At 38.7% G+C, this 26,013-nt stretch overlaps 1 protein-coding gene and 2 long non-coding RNA genes across 19 annotated transcripts in view; 2 read left to right on the top strand and 1 right to left on the bottom strand.

Moving 5' to 3' along the window:
• The window catches only part of SYNJ1 (synaptojanin 1), a 46,862-nt gene extending 22,625 nt beyond the window's left edge, over positions 1-24,237 (top strand). For 4 of the 16 annotated variants that reach the window (XM_083438572.1, XM_083438564.1, XM_083438575.1 and 1 more), the window contains 19 exons: positions 1,867-2,058; positions 2,159-2,243; positions 3,510-3,650; positions 4,461-4,653; positions 5,340-5,498; positions 6,252-6,408; positions 6,980-7,097; positions 7,198-7,413; positions 8,321-8,399; positions 9,461-9,626; positions 9,846-10,058; positions 10,577-10,714; positions 11,323-11,361; positions 12,141-12,185; positions 13,266-13,301; positions 13,391-13,443; positions 13,824-13,932; positions 14,955-15,175; positions 21,375-24,237. In XM_083438572.1, coding sequence (XP_083294698.1) covers positions 1,867-2,058; positions 2,159-2,243; positions 3,510-3,650; positions 4,461-4,653; positions 5,340-5,498; positions 6,252-6,408; positions 6,980-7,097; positions 7,198-7,413; positions 8,321-8,399; positions 9,461-9,626; positions 9,846-10,058; positions 10,577-10,714; positions 11,323-11,361; positions 12,141-12,185; positions 13,266-13,301; positions 13,391-13,443; positions 13,824-13,932; positions 14,955-15,175; positions 21,375-22,196 — 3,182 coding nt within the window. In that variant the 3' untranslated portion in view covers positions 22,197-24,237. Of the gene's footprint in view, positions 1-1,866; positions 2,059-2,158; positions 2,244-3,509; positions 3,651-4,460; positions 4,654-5,339; positions 5,499-6,251; positions 6,409-6,979; positions 7,098-7,197; positions 7,414-8,320; positions 8,400-9,460; positions 9,627-9,845; positions 10,059-10,576; positions 10,715-11,322; positions 11,362-12,140; positions 12,186-13,265; positions 13,302-13,390; positions 13,444-13,823; positions 13,933-14,954; positions 15,176-18,630; positions 18,655-21,374 lie in introns of all 16 variants that reach the window. The other 12 variants (XM_083438568.1, XM_083438571.1, XM_083438569.1 and 9 more) reach the window with 6 other exon arrangements.
• The window catches only part of LOC310676630, a 34,916-nt gene that overhangs the window by 8,153 nt on the left and 750 nt on the right, over positions 1-26,013 (bottom strand). Inside the window, exons 2-4 of one of the 2 annotated variants that reach the window (XR_014510649.1) lie at positions 25,642-25,987; positions 25,342-25,371; positions 3,881-4,258 (exon numbers count right to left, since the gene is read on the bottom strand). This is a non-coding gene — a long non-coding RNA (uncharacterized lncRNA). Of the gene's footprint in view, positions 1-3,880; positions 4,259-25,341; positions 25,372-25,641; positions 25,988-26,013 lie in introns of those variants that run through there. The other variant, XR_014510648.1, reaches the window with a different exon arrangement.
• On the top strand, positions 15,231-18,187 carry LOC310676636. The gene is made up of 2 exons (XR_014510656.1): positions 15,231-15,452; positions 16,682-18,187. It is a non-coding gene; the product is annotated as an uncharacterized lncRNA (long non-coding RNA).

The following is a 26,013-nucleotide window of genomic DNA, read 5'->3' as shown; positions in this document are numbered from 1 at the left end:
TAGTTGGTCTTTCTAGCTTTCTCATAGGGCCACAAGATCACTAGTAAATCTTAAAATTGAACAAGTTGGCATAATATTTGAAACTCTGAAATGCCCTATTTTCCCATTACAACTTGAGTGCTGTTGACCAAGACAACATTTCAAAGAAAAAATTGTAGGGGGGGAATTTCCCTTAGGCAAATGAATTTCAAATAGAATAAACTATGCCCAATTGACTGAAATACACTTATGCATATTTATCCTACTAATAGAATAACAATATTGTACAGTCAAAGGGCATGAACAACAGAAAGTGGTGTGCTGTTTTTTAACGAAACATAACTGCAAAATTTTCAAATGCCTTAAAAGGGATCTGGTTATTGCATATTCTGTTAACTTGTGTTTACTAAAATACACCATAGTAGTTTTACATGCTATATTAAAAATACTGCCTTATCCCTAAAACATTGTCAATTTTAATAGCTGAAGTCCCTCTGAGAAGCAGTTCAGTGTAGGAACATCTTGACAAAATCCTCTTTGCCTATATGCTAGCTTTATTTCTATGAACATTCTTGTTAATATTAAAGCGCTGAAATGACTTGATGTGTTTTTCTGTATTAGAGAAGGGATAAACTTATAGACATAGTAGAAAACTCAAAGATCCAGCTTACTGCATTCAGAGTTAACTACCTAGCTGATGTTCATGCTGCTTCTATTGGTATTTTTTCCTCATTTGCTTTAGCTTCTTGATTTATGAAGTTTGGCTTTATTCTGGTTTATGGGCTGCAGATGGAGAAAACATTTGGGGATTGATCCAGAGAAAAGCCTGCGCAAGGGACTAGGAAGCTGTCACTCCTAGAGGGAGTCTGCTGAATGGTGTGGGTTGCGGTGAAGGGGAATGAGAGGAAAGGGGCAGAATATCTGAATATCAGGCAGAGGCACCATCCACGCATGAAAACTCCTTCCCATTTAGCAAGCACTCTTGCGAGCACCTTCGCAGGGGGTTGGAAAGACTATTGGGATGAGGAGGGGAAAGGAAAGCCATATTTTACCAGCCTAGCTATGCATGCATTCCTCTGGATTCAACCAATAGTAGTTTCTACCAATGTAACTTGAACGGATTAATCTAGAGAGAGTAGCTGTTTGATCATTGTTAAGCTAAAAGAGCCCTGCTGCCACCTGTTTCCTCATCAGTGTTCTACAGTTTGTTAGAAGACTTGGTTCATACAATATATACTTGAAGTAAACCCTTAAGCGTTCAAAAACAAGTTAAGGCACAATTTGCCCCTCAAGAAAGTGGGAGGAGAACTGTCCCAATAACATTGCTTTGATAAATGATGAAGTGCATGTTTGAAGCACAGTACATGTGCAAGCAATTTTAACCTAAAATAATTACAGTTGGATTAATAGGCTGTTTAATTACATACAATGGATAACTTAATTTGAAAACTTACTGTTAAAATAAATTTACTCCATTTGATCCCATCTATTCAAAGAATAATTCAGACATGGAGCAAAGCATGTTGGGAATTGATTATTGTTATACAGAACTAACTGAAATATAAAAAGGATTCCAATTTTAAATGTTTTGAAGAACATATTATTTATTAAATTTAGATACTGCCCTTCATCTGAAGATCGCAGAACAATTTACAGCAAAAAAATACTATATATATATATACACATACAAAATACACAAAACTTAATATTGGATAATCAGGAGAACTATCATTTAAAAACAAATGGAACTATGTCAACTGAGCAGTGCATGTCTTTTCAATAAATTGCTATCCTGATCAGTAACTTTTTAAAATGTAAAGCTTACAATCTTATCTGTCACTTGCTGACTTCTGTGTAAGCAAATCAGTCTTAATATTCCTTTTGTAGCATCAGCAAAAATACTGAAGAGCATGTGTGAGAATTTTTATAAGTATTCAAAGCCCAAAAAAATTCGCATTTGTGTTGGAACATGGAACGTCAATGGCGGAAAGCAGTTTCGAAGCATTGCCTTTAGAAACCAGACTCTCACTGACTGGCTTTTAGATGCACCAAAGGTAGCTGGCATCAGTGAATTCCAAGGTGAGAGTCCTTACCATGTTAATCAATTTGGGTTGGATTTTTAGCCATTCTGATTTTTGTCCTTCTGAAGTAATTACCTAAACCTCATATGTTAATTCAGATCGACGGAGTAAGCCGATTGACATCTTTGCTATAGGATTTGAGGAAATGGTAGAGCTAAATGCAGGAAACATTGTGAGTGCAAGGTAAGTGTCACTGTTATGGAAACCACAGAAGCAAATTAATCAGATTTTGTCAAACTTTCAAAATTTATGTGAAAGTTTACTGCAGTACTAAACACTTCAAAACCTAATCATCAAAGCTTGAACACAGGATTTGTCTGGGTGTCTAGCAAGGCTTTAATCTTTTTTGCTACTGGCAGCCCATACGCAACATACCACAAGCTAGTTTTTAAACTGCCAATAGCATCACAGAACATTTTGCAGTATACCAAGTGGGAATGGGGCCTGGGGAGCAGTGGCGTAGCATGGGGGGTGCGGGGGGGCCGGCCGCAACATCTGGGGGGGGCGCACTCGCACTCGCAGCTCTCTGCCCCTACCTGGCTCGCTCACTCTCTCTCACTGCAGTGCTGGCTGTGCGAATCCGATCCGAGCCGCCGGGTCGCCGCCCACTGTGGAGGGGAGGGTGCCAGGCGTGTGGTGCGGTGCGGAGAGAGAGCGAGGGACTATCTGGGGGAGGGACAGTGCAGCGGGGGGGGGGGGCGCAAATTACTTGCCTTGCCTCGGGTGCTGACAACCCACGCTACGCCACTGCTGGGGAGGGGGAGAGACACAAAACTATTTTAAAAAGCAATGTTTAACTTAGCATTATGAATGCTTTCTTATGAATTGCAGCCCTACATTGGTTTGTGCTGGCTCCAAAGTAGTAAGTCAAATGAGAAAAGGTTATTTTGTGAACCAGACTTCAACTAAACAGCCCTCCTTTTTTAAAGTATTTTTAAAAGGAATATATTTATTCCTACTGTACTATAAGGCTGCAGAGGCATGAGTGAGCATTTTCCAGTGCAAAGCTTGTACTCTGGTAGATTTAGAGTCCCATCCCCATGCAATGCAGTGCGGGGCTTGAACCCACAACCCTACTCTACCAACTGAATCTCATGCTCTACCAACTGAGCTATCCAAGGAATTGGTGTTACAATTTGATTCTAGCTTGAGTGTGGGAGGTTTCAATGTGTGTTCCTGTTCCTTCTATTGCTCAGCAGGAAATGAGAACAGCATTTTTTTTTAAAAAAAAATCCTTCAAGTCTCTGCTGAATCTCAGTTTCATTTCCAATTTGGATAAAATGTTCTTGCAAGTTGCCCTTGCTATATAGTTTTAATTTTTTTGTTTTTGTTTTAACATTATCTGGTATTCATTGTAGCACACACACAAGAGCAGTCTCTTTGTTCTCTTTGGCAAAGTTTGTGAGCACTTGCATGCTGTAAAAACTTTTCTTTTTCCCACACTGGCAGTACAACAAATCAAAAATTATGGGCTGCTGAATTGCAAAAGACCATCTCCAGGGATTGCAAATATGTTCTGCTGGCTTCAGAACAGTTGGTGGGTGTTTGCCTTTTTGTATTCATCAGACCTCAACATGCACCATTTATCAGGTGAGTAAATTGACATGCTGAAACATATTTCAGGTCATTTAAAGTGAAACAAGTGATGTTAACCTAAAACCTTGTAGAACTGCTGTCAGTCACTGCAGACCGTACTAGGCTAGATGGACCAACCGTCTTACTTAGGAACATAAGAAACTATATTTTCTTTAAAATATAATGCAGTATAGACATTAATAGTAGTAGTAGTAGTAGTAATTAATAATAGTCAAAAGCAAATGTTTCTTTGAGAATGGATTTGTTCATGTTTAATATCTGCTTTAAAATAACAGAAGTCATTTGCTAGCGGCAGGAGAAGCACTGTCTTGTTTGACTATAATCTGAAAACGCTAATAAACAATGGCTGGTGTTACAGATAGAGACATGCCCTTTGCTATTCTGGTTCCATTGCAAAAGATCCTGGCAGGAATTAATTGAAACATATGGGGTTTGAAGCTGATGTAGGAACCTGGTTAATCTTTGCAGTTGCAGAAGTCTAAACTTGCCAGATTGCCATGGTAAATTGGCAGAAGGCTTCAGTGCCAGTATCCCTTGATAGTACATTGCACGACTGTTGAATTATGCTCATTTGTTTCCATGCCAGTTCACCAACTTCCTGTCTGAAAAATAAGAATTATGCATAAAATGGGTAATAATTTGCTTTCTTCCAGCTGCCACAAATAACAAACATAGGCACGTGCAGGCAAAGCAGCATAATTTAATCTTCAAAAATTAAATTGTTTTAAAAATAATTGAAGCTGGTAGAAGCTCTTGCCAAGATTTTGAATACTCAAATGAACTTATTTTACATTTCATTCTTAGGGATGTTGCCGTTGATACTGTAAAGACTGGCATGGGAGGAGCTACTGGTAATAAGGGTGCAGTAGCAATTCGAATGCTGTTTCATACTTCCAGCCTTTGCTTTGTATGCAGTCACTTTGCTGCAGGACAGTCACAAGTCAAAGAGAGAAATGAGGATTTCATGGAAATATGTCGAAAACTGAGCTTCCCAATGGTAAGGAATAATTCAGTCTCTCATTTAAATAGAATTGTAGAGTTGGAAGGGAGCCTATACCTAAAAAACATACTTACTCCCAATATGTACCTTTATCCACTTCTTTTCCATAGTTGTATTTAATTTCTTTCCATTATGTTTTACCTCTATGTTGTTACCTCTGTGAGATCAACAGTTAAGAGTCATCATTTTTATGACGTTAGCACAATATACTTCATCTTTATGGTGACGGCGTTATGATAGAGATAACATTTTAAATTTCCAGATGCAAGTCTATAGTATAAACTCTTCACATTAATTTGATAAATTTCAAACTCATTTTTGTGGGTAGTGTGTTTGCAGCCCATGATTGCACTCATCCTTACAACTTGATGAGGCAGTCTGAGTCATCGCATAATAACTTTACTAGAGTTTAAAGAATGAACATTCTTATTAATGCTCCCCTTCATAAAAGGCACTGTGTAACAGGACAATACTGCATGTCAGTCTCTTTTAGCCTGCTTGTCTCAAAGGTTTATGCTGAGGAGAAATGATGGGATTATGATGAACTCTTAGGGGGTATTAAAACGTAAATAACAATAGCAACTATGGCTTTTTAAGTAAAGACTGACAAAATATGGATTTTATTTATTTTTACAAAGCTGTAAATACAGGTGTCATTTTTCTCCCCCCCCCCCCTTTTTCAGGGAAGAATGCTGTTTTCCCATGACTATGTATTCTGGTGTGGTGATTTCAATTACCGCATAGATCTTCCTAATGAGGAAGTAAAGGAACTAATTCGGCAACAAAATTGGGATGCTCTCATTGCAGGCGATCAACTTGTTAATCAGAAAAATGCTGGACAGGTAACATCTCAGGTTTCCTTTAGTGAGGTGTTTGTTCTGATGTAGAACCTGATATAGAACTTGACAACCTTCATTTTGACATGGTTCCTGGCTGGAGGCAGGTTGAGCTTCCATTACCTTTTTGAAGTGCATTAATGCACTCACACATCACTGCCACCACTCTGCTCCGTATGTAGAGTGGCACATCTGACTGCCCTGCCATGTCTAGTTTCGTTCAGAATCCTCTCACCAAGTAATCTGATGTGCATAGAACACGTAGCAGATCATTGAAAAGGCTAGGTCACAACTCTTCTCTCTGACATGCTTGTTCTTTGGAGGGAATTTTTTTTTTGTAGGGAAAAACATTGTCTTGTAAGTTCTAAGCAGGTACAGCCCAGACAGTTCATTCAGAGCTAGGGCTTTGTATCCCATAGAAGATGAGGTTTGTAGGAACTGCTTTAATTCATAGGTTGCAGTCTCCCTAGTTACACAACATTTTGTAGCACTGTTTTGCTTCTGGATTAGTCACAATATTAGGGATCCACATTGTAAAAGTGGACTAGAGTGTCTTTCACCAGGAAAGCTGAGATCAATTGTAGTGGATCTATATAGCCATCATATTGGTCTGCTGTAATGCGTTCTCTGTGTGTGGTCTTTTGACTAACTTGTTAGAAGCTTTAGCTGTTGGGGCCATATTATAAAGTTGCTGCAGACTTACCATATGTGTTCCTTACAAGCCTGTATACAGCTAAAGTTTTATTCAATTTTCTACAGATATTTAGAGGCTTTATAGAGGGAAAAATAGCCTTTGCTCCTACATACAAATATGACTTATTTTCGGATGACTATGATACCAGTGAAAAATGCCGTACACCAGCCTGGACAGACCGTGTGCTGTGGAGGAGAAGAAAATGGCCTTTTGACCGATCAGGTCAGATAATAGTATTGAATATTAACCGGTGCAAAGTGATAAAACAACTTTTGATAGGACAGTAGTATGATTTTTAAACATTCAAGTTTTTATTTAATATTGAAATAATTAAGTTGTTCATTTATTAGGATATGGGCTATAGTAGCTAGCCATTCACAAAATACTGATTTTCTGCAGAATTCATGGCCATTTCACCCTTTTGTACATGGATATGCTTGCCCAAATTAATGAAAGGTATATAAAGTACTTTGAACACTTGAAACGAGCTATATAAATGCCAAGTCTGAAGTACAAATTATTCACTTTTCACATATTCACTCTTCATACTTGCTGCAGCCCATGTGTAGACTTGTGTGGTCTTTCTTAAAGAAGCAAAAGCAAAGGCCCAATATTCTCCTAGCAAGCAGTTATGGGAAACATACAGATTTTCTTCTCATTTGAAGAGGTGACCTTTATTTGATTATAAAATGAAATATAAATCTCCCCTTCTCACAGGCTTCTTCTCCCCTTTGTTTGTTTATATTCTGACTATTATAGCATATTCATATAATTTCTTATATGACTTTTGTAGCGGAAGACATGGATCTTCTTAATTCCAGTTTTCACGATGAAAGTAAACATATTTACACATGGAGTCCTGGAACTTTGTTGTATTATGGAAGGGCAGAGCTGAAAACATCTGATCATAGGTTTGAAGTTGGCCTTTTGTAATACCTTCTAATATTTTAAAAATCTATTTTTTGATGCTCCTCAGCCATTGATGTGCATCCTTTATTTGTGTTTTTGCAGGCCTGTTGTTGGGTTGATTGATATAGATATCTTTGAAGTTGATGCAGAGGAACGACACAAAATTTACAAGGAAGTGATTGCAGTGCAGGGACCACCTGATGGTACTATAATGGTCTCTATCAAAGGGTCTTCAACAGAAGAGAACTATTTTGATGATGGCTTGATTGATGAACTTCTTCAAAAGTTTGCAACTTATGGTGAAGTTATACTCATAAGGTTAGAGCAACTTCATATCAAGGACATTTTTGTAGAGGACAGCTTGGGTATGTCTTATCTTCGTTGTCTCCTTCACAACAAACAGGGAAGAGAATGTTGGTCACTTGCAATGCAAGTTCCTTCTGGTGTTTGTAGGAGGCATTCAGTCCTCACCTAACCTAACCTGACTCTGGTACTCATTTTGGCCATAGCCCAAACTGTGTTCCAACATGTGCTAGCGGATACCACTTTCCCTTTTTGCCTTCTCATAAGGTCAGACTCTTAGGTGTACTCTATTCTTCAGCTTGGCCACTGGCCAGAACTGAGGAGGAGCCTCTGAATGAGGCCTAGTCTACAAAGTTAGGTAACGTGACCTGTCCTGGGGAATACCAGGTGTTAAGCCATACTAGATGCTTCCTGCACCCAAACCAAAAGGAACATTCATGACAAGTGAATAATGTTCCATTCAGACATCCCAAGAAGAGTTGTAGTCTTAGCGGGGGGGGGGGGGATAGAAGCAGCATGGTTAACGTAAGGAGGATTTGTAAGTGAACCAAAGGGAAGGCAATGGTGACTTTTTGAATAAAGGGTTACTTGACTCTAGTTGGGGTTTTTTGGTGCTAGTTGGAGGGTCAGGACCTTCAAGAACAGCAAAATGTTACCCTGATTGTATCAGGATAAATGAACTTGAGCTTTTAATTAGCAAACTTCTTAGCCCAAGACACACAGGACCATGATACAGTTTTGTGCATGTCAGTAGGGTATGGTGGGCAGTCCTGCAAAGGCACCCTGTACTAGATAATTGTCTCTTACCAATCTTTGTCTTTGAGACCACAGTAGAAACTTGGAGGCAAGGTGGGTGCTCAGTGACAGGAGTATGAATGTTTGCTTTATGATTTGTCATTTTAACATTGGCTATATTTCACAGATTTGTAGAAGACAAAATGTGGGTGACATTCTTGGAAGGGAGCTCTGCTTTAAATGTTCTTAACATGAATGGCATTGAGGTAATAAGCATTTTTATATGTATTCTGCTATGTCACAGTGTTTTATGCATATTGTGATCTTTTACTTATTTCCCCCCTCTCTCTCTACATATATATATATTTATAAAAGGAATTCTGTATCACCATATCATAAAATATTAGGGTGGTTTACAATGCTGAAACATAAAATATCATTAAAACAATACAAATAATCAGTAAACTGTCTGGCTAATATATTTTTTAAAAATAATAATAATCAGGCAACCTGAAGCAAAAGCATTTGTAGTGCTTTGTGGAGCTTGCAGAGGACCATCATTTCCTTTCCCACCCTGCTGTGTTACATAGTGCTAGAAGCCTCAAGTTCAGGACTTTCAGCTTTGAATAGTGCTTTATTTCTATATAGCTGAAGTGGGAAAATATAGTTTGCATGGAGGAGAATGTTTGTACCTTCATGACTCCCCTCCCTCCTAATGCTCACCTCCAACAGGTCAGCCAGGCTAATTCCCTCCCATTTTTCTCCAATTTCCTTTTGTGTGTGTGTTTCCAACTGATACCTGTTTTTAATGGACACACCATAGATTAAATTACTTGACTCATTGTCTGACCAACTTCCTGATCCTTTAGACCATAGATTTTTTTCCCCTCACCCTGGATTGAAGTGAGGGCTGTCAACAGAGGATTGAAAAACATGTTTTTTTACATAGGTATGCTTGAGCAGCAGCATGTTATGTGTCCTCCATAAAAAGTTGCTGTCAAGCAAGTTACATCTTTGGCAGTCAATGCAAAACTTTTCAGAAACAAGATGAGTTTATAATATATTTTCTTAACTCTATGCCTTTTAACATTCAACACATTCTCACAGGTCTGTTCTGTTGTTAATTATTTAATGCACAAACTTAACCTGTGGATGAGTTTCAGGCTGAGCAAATTCAGCCTCCCATTATATCATGAGGAAGAATCTTACTTCTGTTTTCACTGTTAGAATTAGAATTATGACTTATATTTGTAGGCTTTTTTTAAGTAGTTGCACAAACCATAATCAATAATTATATTAATTATTCTCTGATTTGTTTGAAATTCAGCTTCTTGGGAGGACAATCAATATTAATTTGAAAAACCCAGATTGGATTAAGAGCTTGGAGGAAGAGATGAGTCTGGAGAGAGTGAATATTGCCTTGCCTTCATCAACCAGTTCCACTTTACTTTGTGAAGATGTGGAGGTTTCAGCAGACTATGATGATATGGAAGGTTTGTTGAACTCAAACTTAAATCTATATTCTAACTAGGTTTCATCCGTTATGCATAATCTTACATTATAAAAGTTTGATTATTGATATTTTGTAGGAAAGTGGTAGCAGCTCTAGTAGCTTTTTTAAAAAAGCTCTACAGTATTTGCTGTATTAATTGCGGTACAACTTGACAGATTTGTAGTTCTGTTTACTTAATAATATTTTACTTTGTTTCAAGGTGATGTTGATGATTATAGTGCTGAAGTAGAAGAAATTCTTCCACAGCATCTCCAGCTAGCAGGAGGTTCTGGTCTTGGAGCCTCACCTGCCTCTTCCCCTCGTTCAAGCCCTTGTCAGTCACCTACATTATCAGATGGGCCACCTCCAGCTCTTCCATCAAGACCAAGCAGAGCACCTAACAAGACTCCTGGACCACCTACATCTTCTCAAGGTATTGCCACATCTTACCAATATCCTGTCCATATGTGTGTGTACTTATTTGTACATTCAGTTAGATGCATGTATATGGATATTCAAATACAAAGTACCAAAGATTGTTGAAACAAAGGTCTTCAAGAACTTTGTGAGTCTGAGGGCAATAACCATCTTATTGCTATGGTAACCTGCTCTGGGAGATTATTTTTGGCTGAAATAAACAACACTAATATAATGATGTACTATTCCATATTACAGTCATACAGAGTGTGCAAACTTCAAGGAAATGCTTTTTAGCAATTTATATTAAATACTACAAGTATTAACAGTACTACTGAAAACAAGTTTTACATACAAGGAAGTGTGAGCTTTATACTTGCCTGAGGAGATGGTACTTCCTTTCCTAAAAGAAATAACAGGATTTGTGTGCTGAGCTACTTTGAATAATGTAATGTGAAAAAATAGTTGTTATATAACTAGGCGTAAGAATGTTTTATTTTATATAAATTACTGTATATAAATTACTGTCGCCAGGTTCCCCAATAGATTTTCAACCAATTGCCCAACAAAAAGAGTCTACCCAAAGTTTGGAACCCAAACGCCTGCCTCCACCTCGCCCTGGAGCACCTCCCGCTCGCCCTGCTCCACCACAGAGACCACCTCCACCAGCAGGTAAGCCGGTAAAATGTGAAAATAATACCTGAAGAAAGTTCTTCTATTGTTGGTGATAAATTAGCTTAAATTAAGAATAGCTTTGTTGTGACTGTGTAGAGGGTTTGGGGAGCTTTGTCTTCTGTTTGTACATAACCACGGCTTGCTGTGCCTTCTGAACTGACAAAACCATGGTTAATGGTAACTATGGTTTGTTTGAAATAACTTTATAACCCATGGTTTCAAACAAACCAGTTACCATTAACACAGCTTTGCCAGTTTGGATGGCACAATAGCCTGCACTTAAGGAAAAACAGAAGCAAAAACTTCCAAGCTGTTTCTTTCCTTGTCACCCACTGGAGGAAGGGAGGGGGGAGTGCATGACCCCAAGGCTCATCTACATTTGTTCTTATCATGTTAAACTATGCTTTAGCCTGCTGAATACAGCCACTGCTGCCCTATTGATGCTTTTCTAGCTCTCTGTCTATAACTTTGAGTATGAAGGTCTCGAAGACTATATAATTACAAACAGTGCATTTATTGTTCCTGATTCTTGATTTCCTTTGTCTCATGCTTCTCTTTCAATTCATACTTTTTATTTATTGCTGCATCTGCTTCTTACCCTTAAGGAGGTAAAAGTCCTGCCCCTGCTAGAAAAGAATTTGGAGGTAATGTTTGTGTTCAAATATGACTTCAATAGTGGGCAAAATATTTTGTGTTAATTTATAATATATTTCTTTGTTAACACTTTTGTTGATATCCAGTCTTAGTCATTCATATTCACAGAAGCTCCATTTAAATCATTGGACTTGAAATGGAGCTACTCTGAGTAAGAGTGAGTTGGATATCATTCTTTGTTTTTAACAAAGGCTTTATGACACAGTTTTAGTTTTAGAATGCTTTTATTTTCCTAAAAGTAGTAAAGTTACCTATGGCTTTGAAATGTTAAAGATGGTGCTAAAATCGTAGTAATATGCCTGATTAAATATGAATTGCAAATGTGAACAAACCTGTAACTGAGATTATGTGTGGAGGACAGGAGGAGGTACACTGGTTTGTTCCAAAAGCCTGGGTGAAAAAAGTAGTTTTTGCCTGGTGCCTAGTAACATATGGTGCCAGGTTCACATCCCTGTGGAAAGTGGGGAAAGGCATACTGAAATTTAGTTCACAGTTAGGGTCCTGACAAAGAAACACAAGTTCTTAAACCTTTTTTTTTTATCTTGTTTATGATTTAAATATGATCCTATCAATGAAAAATAAAATGAAAGCTCTTTAATATTTCTAAATGTGAACTTCATGCTTGCTTGTTTCCCCCTCAAATCGCAGCAATATACTGTTTGAGTTGATCACTTTATTCAGAACAAAAGCCTTGCAATTCTGTTTTTTCTTACATTTCCTTGCCCTGCTGCATGGCCGATATACTGCTTTTCTGCTTTTCTCTGATAAGGTCTTGGTGCTCCTCCCAGTCCTGGTGTAGCCAGGAGAGAAGAAGGTAATGAATTTTCCTCCTGTCAACTGTATATGCAAATATTCGTGCACAGCTGTCCTGACTTTCTTGCCTGAGGGTTCCTATTTGTACTTTATAATTTTCGGTGTTAACTTATTGAGATAATAATTCAGTCATGACAAATGACGTCAAATTTGTGTTTTTTTTAAAGAAAGCACTAAATTGCAAGTGCTAAATTGTGTGAGATCAAAACTTCTATTGAGTCAATAGTCAGGCAAATGTGAATATGCTTTAGGCATATTTCTTCTGAAAATGTACTAGTTTTTGTTGAGAAAGTGAAAACCACATAACTATGGTTTAGATTAAGCATTGAACTGTCAGATTAGTCTCCTTGTAAGCACTGGAGATATTCAGCCTAATTTGGAGTCAATTTGCTTTTTACTGGAACCATTAATAAACAATTCTGTAAATCAGTTACAGTGCATCTAAGGTGATCATTCATAGAGGATTCCTAACAATTAGGAGCATTTCATTCTTCTAGCATCATGCTATGCTGATGGAATAAAGCATGCAATTGTTATGCCATTAAAGACTATCAAAATATAATGTTAAAAATACAGTGGTACCCCGCAAGACGAATGCCTCGCAAGACAGAAAACCCGCTAGACGAAAGGGTTTTCCGTTTTTCAATGCGCTTCGCAGGACAAATTTCCCTATGGGCTTGCTTCGCAAGACGAAAATGTCTTGCGAGTCTTGATATTTTTTCCGCTCCCCACCCCCTTTTTCTAAGCCGCTAAACCGCTAATAGCCTTTTAGCAGCTAATCCGCTAATCCCTTAAGCCTTTAATAGCCGCTAATAGTCGCTAATAGCCGCTAAACCGCTAATAGCGCTAAGCCGCTAATAGGGTTGCTTCGCAAGACGAAAAAACCGCTAGACGAAGAGACTCGCGGAACGAATTAATTTTGTCTTGCGAGGCACCACTGTACAGATAGGTACAGTAATGTAAACATTTGAATTAGGATGTCTGCAACTTTCTCATCTAAATATAAAATCACATATTTGTAAACCTAAATATTCACTAGTATAAACTGATTTATTTGTTTATTTTTGTTCTTATTACAAAGCTCAAAAAAGCCCTGGGCCACAAAGAAGAGACATAGGTACTATATATTGAGGTTAAATACTTAATTACAGAGAATCTGGATTTTGAAATATATTGTAAATTGGTGACTTCTTTCTGTTTCTGCAGCTCAGAGTCATTCACCATCTCCAGCTGGACCTACAAGCATAGGAACTAGACCGGTAGGCAATCAGAGCTTGTGATGTGGTTGTGATATTGTGATCCTGTGTTTGGGTTTATTAACTTCAAAGTTTGTAGAAGAGAATGCGATGAAACTTTATCGTGCAATCTTTTGAAATAATTGTTCGTATTTAGTGATGCTAGCCAAGGAATCCTCATTTTCCCTATAAGACTTCTAGGATCTGTGTTATTTAATTTGAATCCCAGCACTAAGATTTCAGGATTTAGCTTTTCCCATTTCCCTAAATATTAAGCTATTAAAATATTTGACCTTGATTGCACAGTCATTGCAATCTGAAGTGAACTGAACTTCCATTCACAGGCAATTGTTAGGGTTTCCAAATTGTAACCATATTGAATCTCTGCACCTAATGCATTTCAGACTATTCCTCCCCGAGCTGGAGTCATCAGTGCACCACTAAGCCACGCCCGTCCCCCTGTGGGGAGACAAACACCTGAAGTTCAACCCAAGCCAGCAGAATCACCAAGAGGTAAATTGTTTGTTTTTGCTTTAATGTCGTTATCGTGCGGTTTAGTGGCGAGACCTATATATTACAGTCTACTCTTCCCACTTTCCCAGAATTGGTTCTGTGACAGTGTCCTGTTCACATCTCTTTCAGAAATAATGTGAGTTTCTTACCAGCACATAACATAGGTGGTTCAAGGTTGCTAATGGAATAAAGTCTCAGTCATGCACTTAAACGAATTTTGTAAACTATAGGTCTGCTATGCAGAGAAGATTTTAGAATTTTTGTAGCCACTTCTGTGCAGTACTTCTGTTTTTAAAATACTGCAAGAGAATCTGCTTATCCATATGAATGGAAATAATTACAGATCCTTTACCCATGGGTACACAAGTATTTCAGAGGTATAGAATGAAATAAAGAGAATGAACTAGATTGATGAGCAACCTCAGGAAAATTTGTTGCTAACTACTTTGGAGATGTTTATTACAGCTAAAGATAGTAGTTCTCACCCCTGCTGTGGCATGGCTACATAGTGTGTGATCAAAGACATGAATGGTTCTTAACCTCATGGGAAATACCAGATATATATGCTGTATTCAAATGTATGCACCTCCTACTTCCTTAATGTGTGAAGACTTTATCTCTGCTCAGAACCTAAATATCTGTGACATGAGTTCTGTGAGCCCAATGAGACTTTAGATCTGATGTTCTCAAAGAGCAGTTCCCTTCATGACAAACTGCTTTTGAAACTGATGTGAATTTCAAAAGCAGATTGTGATATCAGAGGGCTTGGCTGTTCAAAGGGGGCAAAGATCCAAATTAGTGTAAGTTCTTGAATGAGCAGCTCTTTTAATCCAGGCCCCTGGCAGTTTTCCTGAACTGGGGTTACTCTTACATGTTTTGGTATGTGCAGTTCCATATATACAGATAATCATTCTTCCTATGGGATGCCATCCAAGGGTTGAGACGCTGACCACTGTCAAGAGAACTTTGTGTTAACTGAGAAAATCTAATTCCATTAAAAAACACTTTCTGTGTATTTGCAGGATCCCCTCTGCTTCCTGAACCACTTAAGCCACAGGCTGCCATTCCTGTTCATTCCACCACTCAGCAGCCCCCCGTCCTAAAAATGCAGGAACCTCTTGTACCTATGACAGTAACATCTCAGACAGCTTCTCCACAAAACCTGGAAGCACCACCGCAGCCTCCCCCTCGTAGCAAATCATCCCAAAGCTTGCCTTCTGAACCCGTCCCTTCACAGAAACAAGTATGTATGCAATTATTTTTAATACTTTATTTTTAGTGCACAAGTACACTTTAACAGCAGCATTCACATGCTGATAACTTTTACATTTAAATATATAGTGCAGTCGACTCACAACCTAAACACGTTTTACATGTGCTGTCCAGTTGAAATCACATAAATTAAACACACAGAAGGTGGAGAGCTTAAAAGCTCCTTTTGTTTTCTTGGCACAGAAAGAGCCTTTAAGCTCTCAGACTTGCTCACCAGGTTCTGGAAGGCTCTTGCAAGATCTCATAGTGTCCTCCGAGTTCCCATGAAATCTCGTGAGAGCCTCCCTGAGCTTGGTACACAAATCCCTGAGCCCAGTAAGCAAAATATTGCAAGAATCTCCCTAAGCTTGGTAAGCTCTCTGTCTTGCTTGTGGGACAAGACCTGTTTGGTGTGCCGGCTCTGGAATGTAAAATTGTTCATGTGGAAGCAGTTCGACTATACACGAGTTCAGATTTATGCGCCATCCCGAGAACATAATCCCCGTGTTAGACGCAAGTCAACTTTATAGAGCTATTAGAAACTATGGAGAAGAAAACACAAATGAAACATATTAAACCAACTATTAAAAAATAGTGCTGTGAATATTAGCTTTCCTCTTTGTGGTTGTTAAAATTCATACAGATGTTTGAAATTTGAAGGTGGGGGTCTAGTTAGTGTGATACGCTTTTACTTTGAGGCACTTGCAGATCTGTTTATATTGGTGCAGCAATAAAACTGCTAGCACATTTGCAAAGCTAAGCAGGGTCTAGTATGGGGATGGAGAACTGTGTGTTGAGATTCCTGCATTGCAGGGGGGTTGGACTAGATGAGCCTGGGAGATACCTTCCAATTCAATGATTTTATGATATTTTTGAAATTAAGTCCTACTGAATTTATTGGGACTTACATGCAAGTTAGTGTGTTAAGGAATCTCAGCCAGCACAGTTCTATACATACTCAGTAACAAATCCTACTGTACAGTGAGGCTTACTCCTAAGCATGTCTGCATAGGATTTACAAACTTAGTTTCATAAAAAACACAATTAATTAGGAATGGATTCATCATATAGAGAGACTGGTTTAAATCATGTTTCCCATTTTTTATTTACGTTTTTTATGTACAAACTATTTGGTTCCTGTAACAAAACATGTTGATTAGCAGCTAAAGAAGGCTTTTATGTTCCTTAGGAGAATAATTGAAAGGCTTGTTGTAATGCAGTCCACATGTCTGTTGCACTACACAATTATATATCTGGTTAGAATTGAAATGGGAGGAGACAAGTGCAAAATGAAAGTGTTTTTCTTTGCATCTGTACCTATGCAAGGTCTTCCTTGATGACTAGGACATACTTGGGAGCATAGGCTACTGAACTTAAAGGTTCTTACTTTCTAATGTCAGCATGTAAACGACTATAAGTATCCAGAACTTCCCAGAACAAAGGACCGATAGTTATTGGGCACAGTCGTGTGTGTGCGTGTGTTTCATGACATAGGAAGTAAATTTGTATAGCTTTTGGTTGATAAGTCATAAATACTCATAATCTAAGAAATGAACAAATTGCAGAGCTCAAATAATTAGAAGGCATAGACAGTACAAGTTCACTTAGGTCCTGGGACCATTGGGGAGAACAGAGCAATCTTGGAGCCAGCAGATTCTAGACCAGCTCAAACCTGCCCTTGGAACATCCCTAATCATAGGCCCATAGAGTTTCTAGGTGCCACTAGCCCAAAATTACCCCCACCTCTGCTGGCAAAGAGGCACTTCCACCCCATCCTAACACACTCCAGTTAGCAGAGCTGTGGTTGGGGATTGTCTAAAAGACATTAAAGTAGGCAAACCTCTGGGAGGCCACTCCATAAGTGATAAGACATGGCTGAGATGGATATTATTCTTGTAGGCAGCTGCTATATCACAGCCTAGGTGGTAAACAGATGTCTTAAGACATGGGTAGAGTTTAGCATGTATTATGGCCAAGTTTCAACTGGACTAGCTTACTAACAATATATTAATATGGTCACACTTATATTCAAACTGACTTAACTATCCTTTCCACTGTTGGTAAGTTGGTAACTATCCTTTCCACTGTTGCTGCTTCTAAGTCTTATAAATTGGGTCAAAAAAACCTGCAAAATATTAGAAAAGATGTCTAATGCTGAGCATCCATTTTCTTGGTGAAGTTAGAAAGCAGTTAAACACAGTCCTCTATACACTTTCCCCAAATAACCTGGTATGAATATATAAGAGGTATTTAGAGCAGTGCTAGAACAGTATTACTAGTTTATCCACTGGCAATCAGACATAGAAAAGTTTAACAGAATGTGTCAAAATGCAATCTCTTAGTAATGATTTGCTTCGGAAAGAGAGCTTTTGAGTCTTTGAAGCCAGTACAGCCTAATGTCCTCAACCTGCTTTTAAATCTGTAAAATCAAAAACCAATCCATGCAGTCCTTTGAACATGCTAGTCACTTATATGATTATCTCGCTCTCACATAGCAGCATGACTAAATGTCATCTGGAGCGGGTTTAAAATGCAGCCGCCCCAGTCGTATGAATAGTCACTTGATCACTAAGGGTTGTATTCAATATAGCACTAAGTAGTTCCTTCAGTACAAGGAAATCCTTGCGCAGCTGAACTTCCCACCTCCTCACCCTGTGAACCGCCCAAATCTGTTCTAGGGGTTCCCCAGCCGTCTAGAGCAGATTAGGAGAGGGCATGGCAATGCACACACAGGAGAGGGCGTAGTTCTGTTGCACTAGAAGTAATCCTTGTGCTGACGGGATGAGTTACTAGACTACTGCCCAAAGGCAATATATTTTAAATATGCAAAATGCTTGTTGGGTATCATTGACTCAAACATAGCTTGCCAGCTGAGGCAGCTTTCTTTGTAAAATCAAAGCCAAAGTGAAGGACTATTGATATCAGCAGTGGCTACCCTACAGGTTTTTTGTACCCACAAGACCTCCAAATTTGCACCCCTCAAGGTCAACAGTTTTTACTTTTTATTGACTGCTCTCATATTGACACTTTTTAGCTTTTTAACAACTGCTCTCATATGTCGCCCACTATGATGATGTGCTTTGCCTCCCACAAAGTTGTCCATTTTATAAAAAAAAATTTAGTAATGAATAATAAAAGCTTTAAAATTAATGCAAAATAACAGACGGGAAAGCATTTTACACTTTGGCTGCCCCCAGTTTGACAAGCAGCCCCCGGAGGGTTGACTGTGGGTCAATGCAGCCCTCAGCCTGAACAAGATTAGTTTCCCTGCTTTATATCATAGCAAATCCAATTAGTACAGTAGAGTGTTTCTGCATGTATGTGTTATCAAAGTAACATCTAACACTCAAATAATTGGACAGACATAGTGCTGGGTCACTTTTGAAGCATTTTACCGTGGATTTCTTCCTAATATTTTCCCTTTGATGTCTGTCTCTTTCTCACAAGCAGGATCAACCATCAGGGTAAAAGGTACCTGACTCTTTACTAGTATTTTGTTATTTCCATCCATTATTTGTTCTCCATGAGTTGTAGCAAAAAAGATGTATGAACAATTTTGCTTCATACATCTGCACTTGCATTGAAATCACCTGCCTGCATATATAGGCAGACATGCCATAGTTTCATTCTTGCTTTCTGTAGCATATTCTTGACATAAAGCACCTTATTTAGCTTGGTATGCTATGGCCTTGTAGAGTAAGGGTTCTCAAACTGTGCCAAGTAAGCCTCTCCTTAAATGAAGAAAACAGCATAAAGAAGTTTTTAAAATAAATGTCTGATTGTTGCCAGCTTTCAAAAATCAGAGGGGAGGGTCCTAATACAGGACACTAAAATAACTAAAAATCCACAAAAAATGCCTTATGATGAAGTTGGAAACCTCACTTGCACCTCACCAAGAGGTCTGCCTCACACTTTGAGAACCACTGCTATGGGAAGTACTTAATTTGGTCCCATTTTCTGAAACTTTTAAACACTACTCAACCCTGATAACAAGACTACTTTATGAAACAAAATGAATATTGCGGCAAAAAGTGTAACATTGGTTTCAGCTCTCTCACACTCAAAAGTTCATGAAAAAAAGCTGCCCTTTTAGAGTAAAATATATCTATTTCTAGTTTTAATATGAAGCTAGTTTTAAATTGGTTTGCTTCTGAGATCAATGCAACTTACTAAGCACATTCAATTAAAACCTACAAAGCAGTGGTGCTGCTCTTTTGGGTCTTGGTATTTTTAAATTACACCATAAACATAGCATGCCATGTGCCATATGCAAAATTGCATTTGATGTACATTTATTCTGTAGTTAAACATGGTTATACTTGGACATTGACAAAATTGATTTATTATTATTTTAAGCAGGCTGTTTAGGTAAGTATAAAATGGATCTTCAGATTTAAAACTTTGTGTTTCGAATGGTTGAATATAAAACAATATAGGATTGGCGTATGTCTAATATATGTAAAAACATGGAAATTTACTCTTACACTAGAATAGGCATAGTCACTCAGAAGTCAGTTCATTGGAGCTTACTCTTAGGTGTGTTTAGGGTTATGGTCTTAATTACTGGAAGAAATGAAAATGTAGAATGTGTCTTAAATATGAGGAGAATTTTGATTCTATGTATAAGGGTACCCCCTGCAGTTGGGAAGCCTTCTTTTCATCCCCATGCTGGGTGAGGGAGCCAGGTTGGTGGAATTTGATTCAACATGGCAGCATTCTGGGTTGGGTACTGAACTTGCCAAACTCCTCAGGTGGATGTCATGTCGTGATATTAACTTGGGTGTGTGTGTGAGGGGACATCCTCAAGTCTCTCTATTAGGACTGAGGCCTGTTCTTTTGTCTCCATTCTTGATAAGTTCTATTTCAGTTTAAAATGGTGAGAAATACTTTTGATTAGATTTATTAAGTTTATGTAACATTTCCCACAAATAACCAGATATTAGTCTTAGGAATTTCTGGTGAAGAGTCAACTGGAAGACATTGACTGCATATTAGCTAAAATACTGAGATTCTTCCCAGAGGAGAAAAAGACCCATCCATCCTAACAACAATAAATTTATTATGTGTACCCTGCCCATCTGACTGGATTGCCCTGAACAGGCTTCTCTCCCTGTCAGAGGAGGAAAAAGACTTGAAAGGCCCTGCCCATCCAGTTGAGTGGGAGAAGTCAATTTATTCACTGAATGTCCTCCAGTCCACTGGCAAATGAGTTTTGAACCAATTTACATGGACAATATGCAATAAAAATTCATTAAAACAAAACAAACATACTAAGTGTTCATCTATGAAAATTACCCGATTACATAAAATAACCACAACACCCACATAAGAAAGAACCGCCAAAAATAAATGACCAAAAGCTGGGCCATTAGCACTGTCCAAATGCCTGGGAGAATAAAACACCTCTGCCTTGTGCTTAAAATTTATCTGGAAGTTCAATGAAGGGCAGGATTCAATTAATGAGACCTGCCAGCAGAAACCCTGTGCACAGACTTTCTTGTGTAATGGGGCTTTCCTCCTGCCATGCTCCCCTTTTGGCTTGGGGAGGGTATTGAGAGAATCCCCAGAATAGCACACAGGGGAAGGAGAAGGGGGATCATTGAATCTGCCAAGGCAGAATACTTGCCCTAACAGAATGATGGCCTTAGCACAATGTTGAATTTCTCCCAAAATTTTCTATTTTGGCCCAGTAAAAAAAAATAATACAATTTATAGTATTTAAAGAAACTAGTGCATAGAAATTGGGGAGCCAATTTAAAACATAGAATGTTACTAACATTTTCATTGTGATAAAACTTCATAATAACATCATCCATTTTTGCATGTGAAAGTGACTACATTTAATTATTTATATACTATTTTAGTTCTTCAAGTAATAAAGCATAATGGTTTTCCCAGTATAGATGTACTGTTCTTTTGTGTTCAGAAATCTGAAACATTACAATTGTATCAGTTAATAGGGAGATAAATAAAATGCTTTGTAGGTCTACATGTGTCTGTTTTGCCAATGAAAGGGTAGTGGGGGTTTAAAAAATTTTTGATTATAAAATAAATCAAACAGGACCTTTAAAATAAGAAAGCAAGCATAAAGTAAATTAGGAAATGCAAGATCCACTGTTTATGCCATGGACAATGAAGAAATGCTGTTTCACAGCCAAGTGACATGTGTGAGCACTTTATTTACTTTTCAGATTAGAGCAAATGGAGTTCATGCCATTCAGCTTGAAACACAGCTAAACAATGATCCTTTTGAAGATCTGTCCTTTCAGCTGCTTTCTGCATCCAAGATTCAGTCATCAGTCCGAATGTCACCGGTTGTACCTTTAAACCAAAAGAAGCTGACAAAGTTGCCTTCTGCAACAGACAATTTTAATACTTTAAGTAACATAAATTGCATGCCAGCAATGCCACTTATTCCAACATATAGTAAACATGAAGAACGTATGTGCAATTCTCCAAATCCATTTGCTCCCAGACTAAACAGCACAAATCCATTCACCGAAGAAACTATTACTGCTGGAAATCCATTTAGAACAGAAACCCAAGAATCTGGAGCTACTTCACATTGTTCAACAGAAGGACCTGCTGCTTATCCTTTCCCACCTCTTCATAAAAGCAAGGCCTCGTTTTATGTTAATGCATTTGAAGACAATTTCAGTTTGCAAAACACATCTTCTATAGCGAACAATGTAAAACCAAGAGGATGGGTAACATTTGATGAAGAGGGTTGTGTGATGAAGTTAAAGTCACCGGACAATCACACTGAGTTAAAAAGAGCAAGTTCCATGAAAGCAACGTCTTTTCCAAGTTCACTGGGCACTGAACAAAATATATTTGGCTCAGGTTCTGCCATTTACAATGACTGGAACAGAAGCTCTGATTCTTTCTGTCCTTTGCCAGCAAGACCCCCACCTGCACCTCCTGTACCCCCCAGGTCCAATAGCACTAAATCAACTGCAGGCCCTTCCCAGGTACCTAAGGTTTTATCAACACAAGATTTTACTGAAAGATAAATTCTTTAAACTTGTTTGCTAAGAGTATTATCTCCTAGAATTGGGCATTGATGTAATTCTGTGTGCAATAGTTTTGTCAGATGCACTGAACTTTAAATATGTCACTATGTACAAAATTTAAAGGTGTGTGTGTATATATGGTATTTCACAAAGCTAATTCCACATGTGATTTTATTATGCCACTACTAATAGGGCACAATGCAGGGAAGTTTATGCATATTTAAATCCCATTTTAACCCACAGGACTCAAGTTCAAAATTAGAAGTTCCCACCAATTAATTTAAATACAAAACATGAGCACCGTTTATCCTTTTAGTGCACATAAATTTATTTATTACAAAATATTTTAAATACTATTTTAAATACCCTCCTGACTGGTAGAACTTAGAGTCACTTCCAGTAGCCGAAAACTGGTATATTTATAAGTATTTACCAAAGAACTGCCAAAGTTTAATTAATGACTGTTTAAGGGTAATGTTGGGGAAATGTTATATACCAGAGGTTTATGAAGATTTGTAATGGTGAATTCCACAAAGAGTCGAAAGATTTTTTTAAAAGTACACAGCATATAGTAATATATTTTACCTGCAACTGCATATGTACTATTGTTTTGCACACATGGGAAATATTGTGGTCACTTATAATCCAGTTATTCAACTTTTGCTTTGGATACTACTATTAAGGAACTTTCATTTCAGAAAAATATGAATATTTGCTTTTTAACTTGAAGAGCAGAATTTCATGACTCAATACAATGTAGTCAGTTTTGATACAAAAATCTGAAGTAATCTGCTATGTGGTCCATGCATTTCAGTTTTGTTTGCATCCTCCCTTATTATGTATAGAAGTGCTTGTGTCTTAAATTGGGCTTCAACAGATAGTTTTTGTACTGTTCTGTAAAGCTTTTTAGATGCATCACTGTTCTCCCCACAGACAGAAGCTGTCAATGCCGCATGTGATATTTATGGAGGCTAAATCTGTTCCTGTTTGCACAATGCTTTGTAAACTTGCAAATGGTCCTGTCCCCCATGGTTTTTGCAACAAATGTCATTTGTAGTATTTTGGTGTCATGAAGGAAACGCTAATGGTTTCAATGATACGTCATTAGGCAAGCTATAGATTCTCTTATACATATTGTCACAGCTATTTATATTGATTGCTTTTTTAAAAGCTTGTGAAAAATCATTTTTGAGAAGGGCCTCGCCAAACCTGTCTGTTCTTCTGTTGACTGTTAGCAAAGTCTCTGCCTTTTGGTAGCATCTAAGTGAAGCACAGCTTTCCATGGAGCAGCAAAAATAAAATTCCATTTCTAAATTATTTACTACTATCCCAGCATATTTCTATAAATCATCCCAGCTAGCAGTGCATAACCATTATCTACAGTTGGATAGATAAGTAAATACAGTGACTTCTGTATTGTGCTTTTACAGTGAAGTTCATTTAAAAGTACTTGTACATCTTAAAACATCAGTGGTACTATAACCTTTGTGCTTCAGTATGTGATTTAACTCGTTAAAACTCTGATTATTAACATCTGTGTGATAGTGCTTTGGAATAATCTTATGTTAGCAAAACAACTGTGTTCTGGAAAGTTAGTGCAAATTACAGTTCAGTGGTATGTAGACCTTGTTTAGATTTTTATTTTCAATTATTACAGTTTTTCTATAACATATTTAAAATACAAGCCCCATACACCTTCAATAGATTACAGAATCTGGCAGCAAAGTACCACCAAAATTGCAACAAAGTATCTAAAAGCATAGGATAAATAGTTAATCATAATATATTGCTAAAAGTAATTTACTAGTGGCGTCAAATTTACAAACTATGTAAAAAAAAAAAAAAGCTATATCTTTCATGGAGTGTGTTCCCTGTGGCAAGTTGCTTTGTTAATGTGTAACAAATTATTGCTTGTGGTACACAATATTTGACTATATCCAATGCAAAATGACAGTATTAACTCAGTGGTCTACAATATTCCATACATATCCTGTGAAATGTGGTGTTGCATTAATTAAATAAATATATCGATCTTTCAGAATATAATATCCATTAATTGACTGTGTCAAGATTTGGTTTTCTCTTGTGGCCTGACATTCTCAAATGTGCAGCCAACTTGCCTTTAGGAAGGGACATAGATTTCTCCTGCAAAGAAAAGCTTAGTTGGTTGGTTTTTTAAAAAAAATCAGATGCTCACATCTAGGGTGACTGCACCATGCTCAGTTGCAGAGCAAATAACAGAGGTGCTGGGGAGAGAGGGCAACCTTTTCTTGTCATGAGGTATTCTTATTCAATTCACACATCTTTGGACTGGTGGACAGAGGCCTAGGTATGGCAGCTAGCAGCCCAACAGCTACCTGGGTCAGTCTTAAGCTGTATATGGATTAAGACCAGCCCTGTGAATGGAGCTTAGAAACTCACTGGGACCCACTGTGGTTGTTTCAATACAGGCAAGGGTAAGATCTCTTCCGTGATTCCTGTTGGCAAGTAAAGCAACTGAACTGCAGTGTTCTGGAGCAGCTGCATTTCCTGAACTGTCTTCAAGGGAAGCCCCATGCAACAAAGTGCACTGCCAACCTCAAAAGACACCAGAGTGTAGATAATATTGGCTAGGCTACCTCTGGCCAGGAAGGGGTGGACGTCAACACAAACATGCCTCCTAGGCTTCCTGAGAGAAAAGTGAATAGCTCCCCCAGGCAGCACACCTTGTCCCTTAAGCCGGAACGCACAACCCTTTCCAGAGTTGGTTGATCATCGATCTTCTTTTTCTTCCTTGGCGATCACTCGTAGCCGAGTAAGATTGTCTTCATAAACACAGTTTTAACAGTGTTTACGTGGAGGCCAATTCTGGATCCACATATCCTTCCACAGTGGGTACATTGGTTTCCGGGCGGGAGTTGATCACGGTGAGGGTTTGCCAAGCATCTTAGCACGTTTCTCCCTTGTTTCCAGAGTTTGAGTGTTTCCAAAGCCCACAACACCTTTGGTAAAGGCTGTTCTCCAATTGGAGCACTCGCAGGCCAGTGTGACCCAGTTGTTGGTGTTGATCACCACCACCCTGTGCACATGAAATGCGCATGGATCCTTTTCTCTCCGCCCCCCCCCCCCAACCCAGCCGTGCTGTCGTTCATTTTCACACACCTACCTGCTTCTCCCCATTTTGGCAAATGAGCATCTGAATATCTTTGCCTTTCTAGAAAAGATTCAGGTAGGTAGCCATGTTGGTCTGACGCAGTCGAAATATATAAAAAAATTGTCCAGTAGGACCTTGGAGACCAACTAAGCTTGCTCTTGGTAGAAGCTTTTGTGTGCATGCACACTTATTCAGATCTGAAGAAGTGCGCATGCACGCGAAAGCTTACCAAGAACAAACTTAGTTGGTCTCCAAGCTGCTACTGGACAATATATTTCTAGAAAAGGACCTCCTGCGGCAGGAGGCCCGCACAGGTGCGATCATCGTCCTCGCTCCGCGGCCACGCTTCCCCCGAGCCAAGTGCTGCTCAGCGCTCCAGCCAAACCTCGACGTCCTCCTCCCGCTAGCAAAGCGCGCCTTAAGGAAGACGCGGGCCCTTTAAAAACGGCCCCGTTCTCGACGCCCCCTCCCTGGGGGCGGGCGGGGCTAGTGCTGAGTGACAGAGAAGCCGCGAGCCTTCGCGTTGCGCGATTGGTCGGGTGAGGAACACTTCCTGGGTCGCCGAAGTTGCTAGTATAGAGCACCGAGTTGAGCTCTAGCGGCGGCGGCGGCGAACGAACAGCGGGAAGTTGGCTTGAGGGGCTTTTCCTACCGGCGACTCAGGTGAGCGGGGTTTGGGAGCTT

This window comes from Podarcis tiliguerta (assembly GCF_965153285.1).
Source record: "Podarcis tiliguerta genome assembly, chromosome: 4".
Taxonomy (NCBI): domain Eukaryota; kingdom Metazoa; phylum Chordata; class Lepidosauria; order Squamata; family Lacertidae; genus Podarcis; species Podarcis tiliguerta.
The sequence above is the reverse complement of the archived record's forward strand: the minus strand, read 5'-3'. Positions and strand labels throughout refer to the sequence as shown.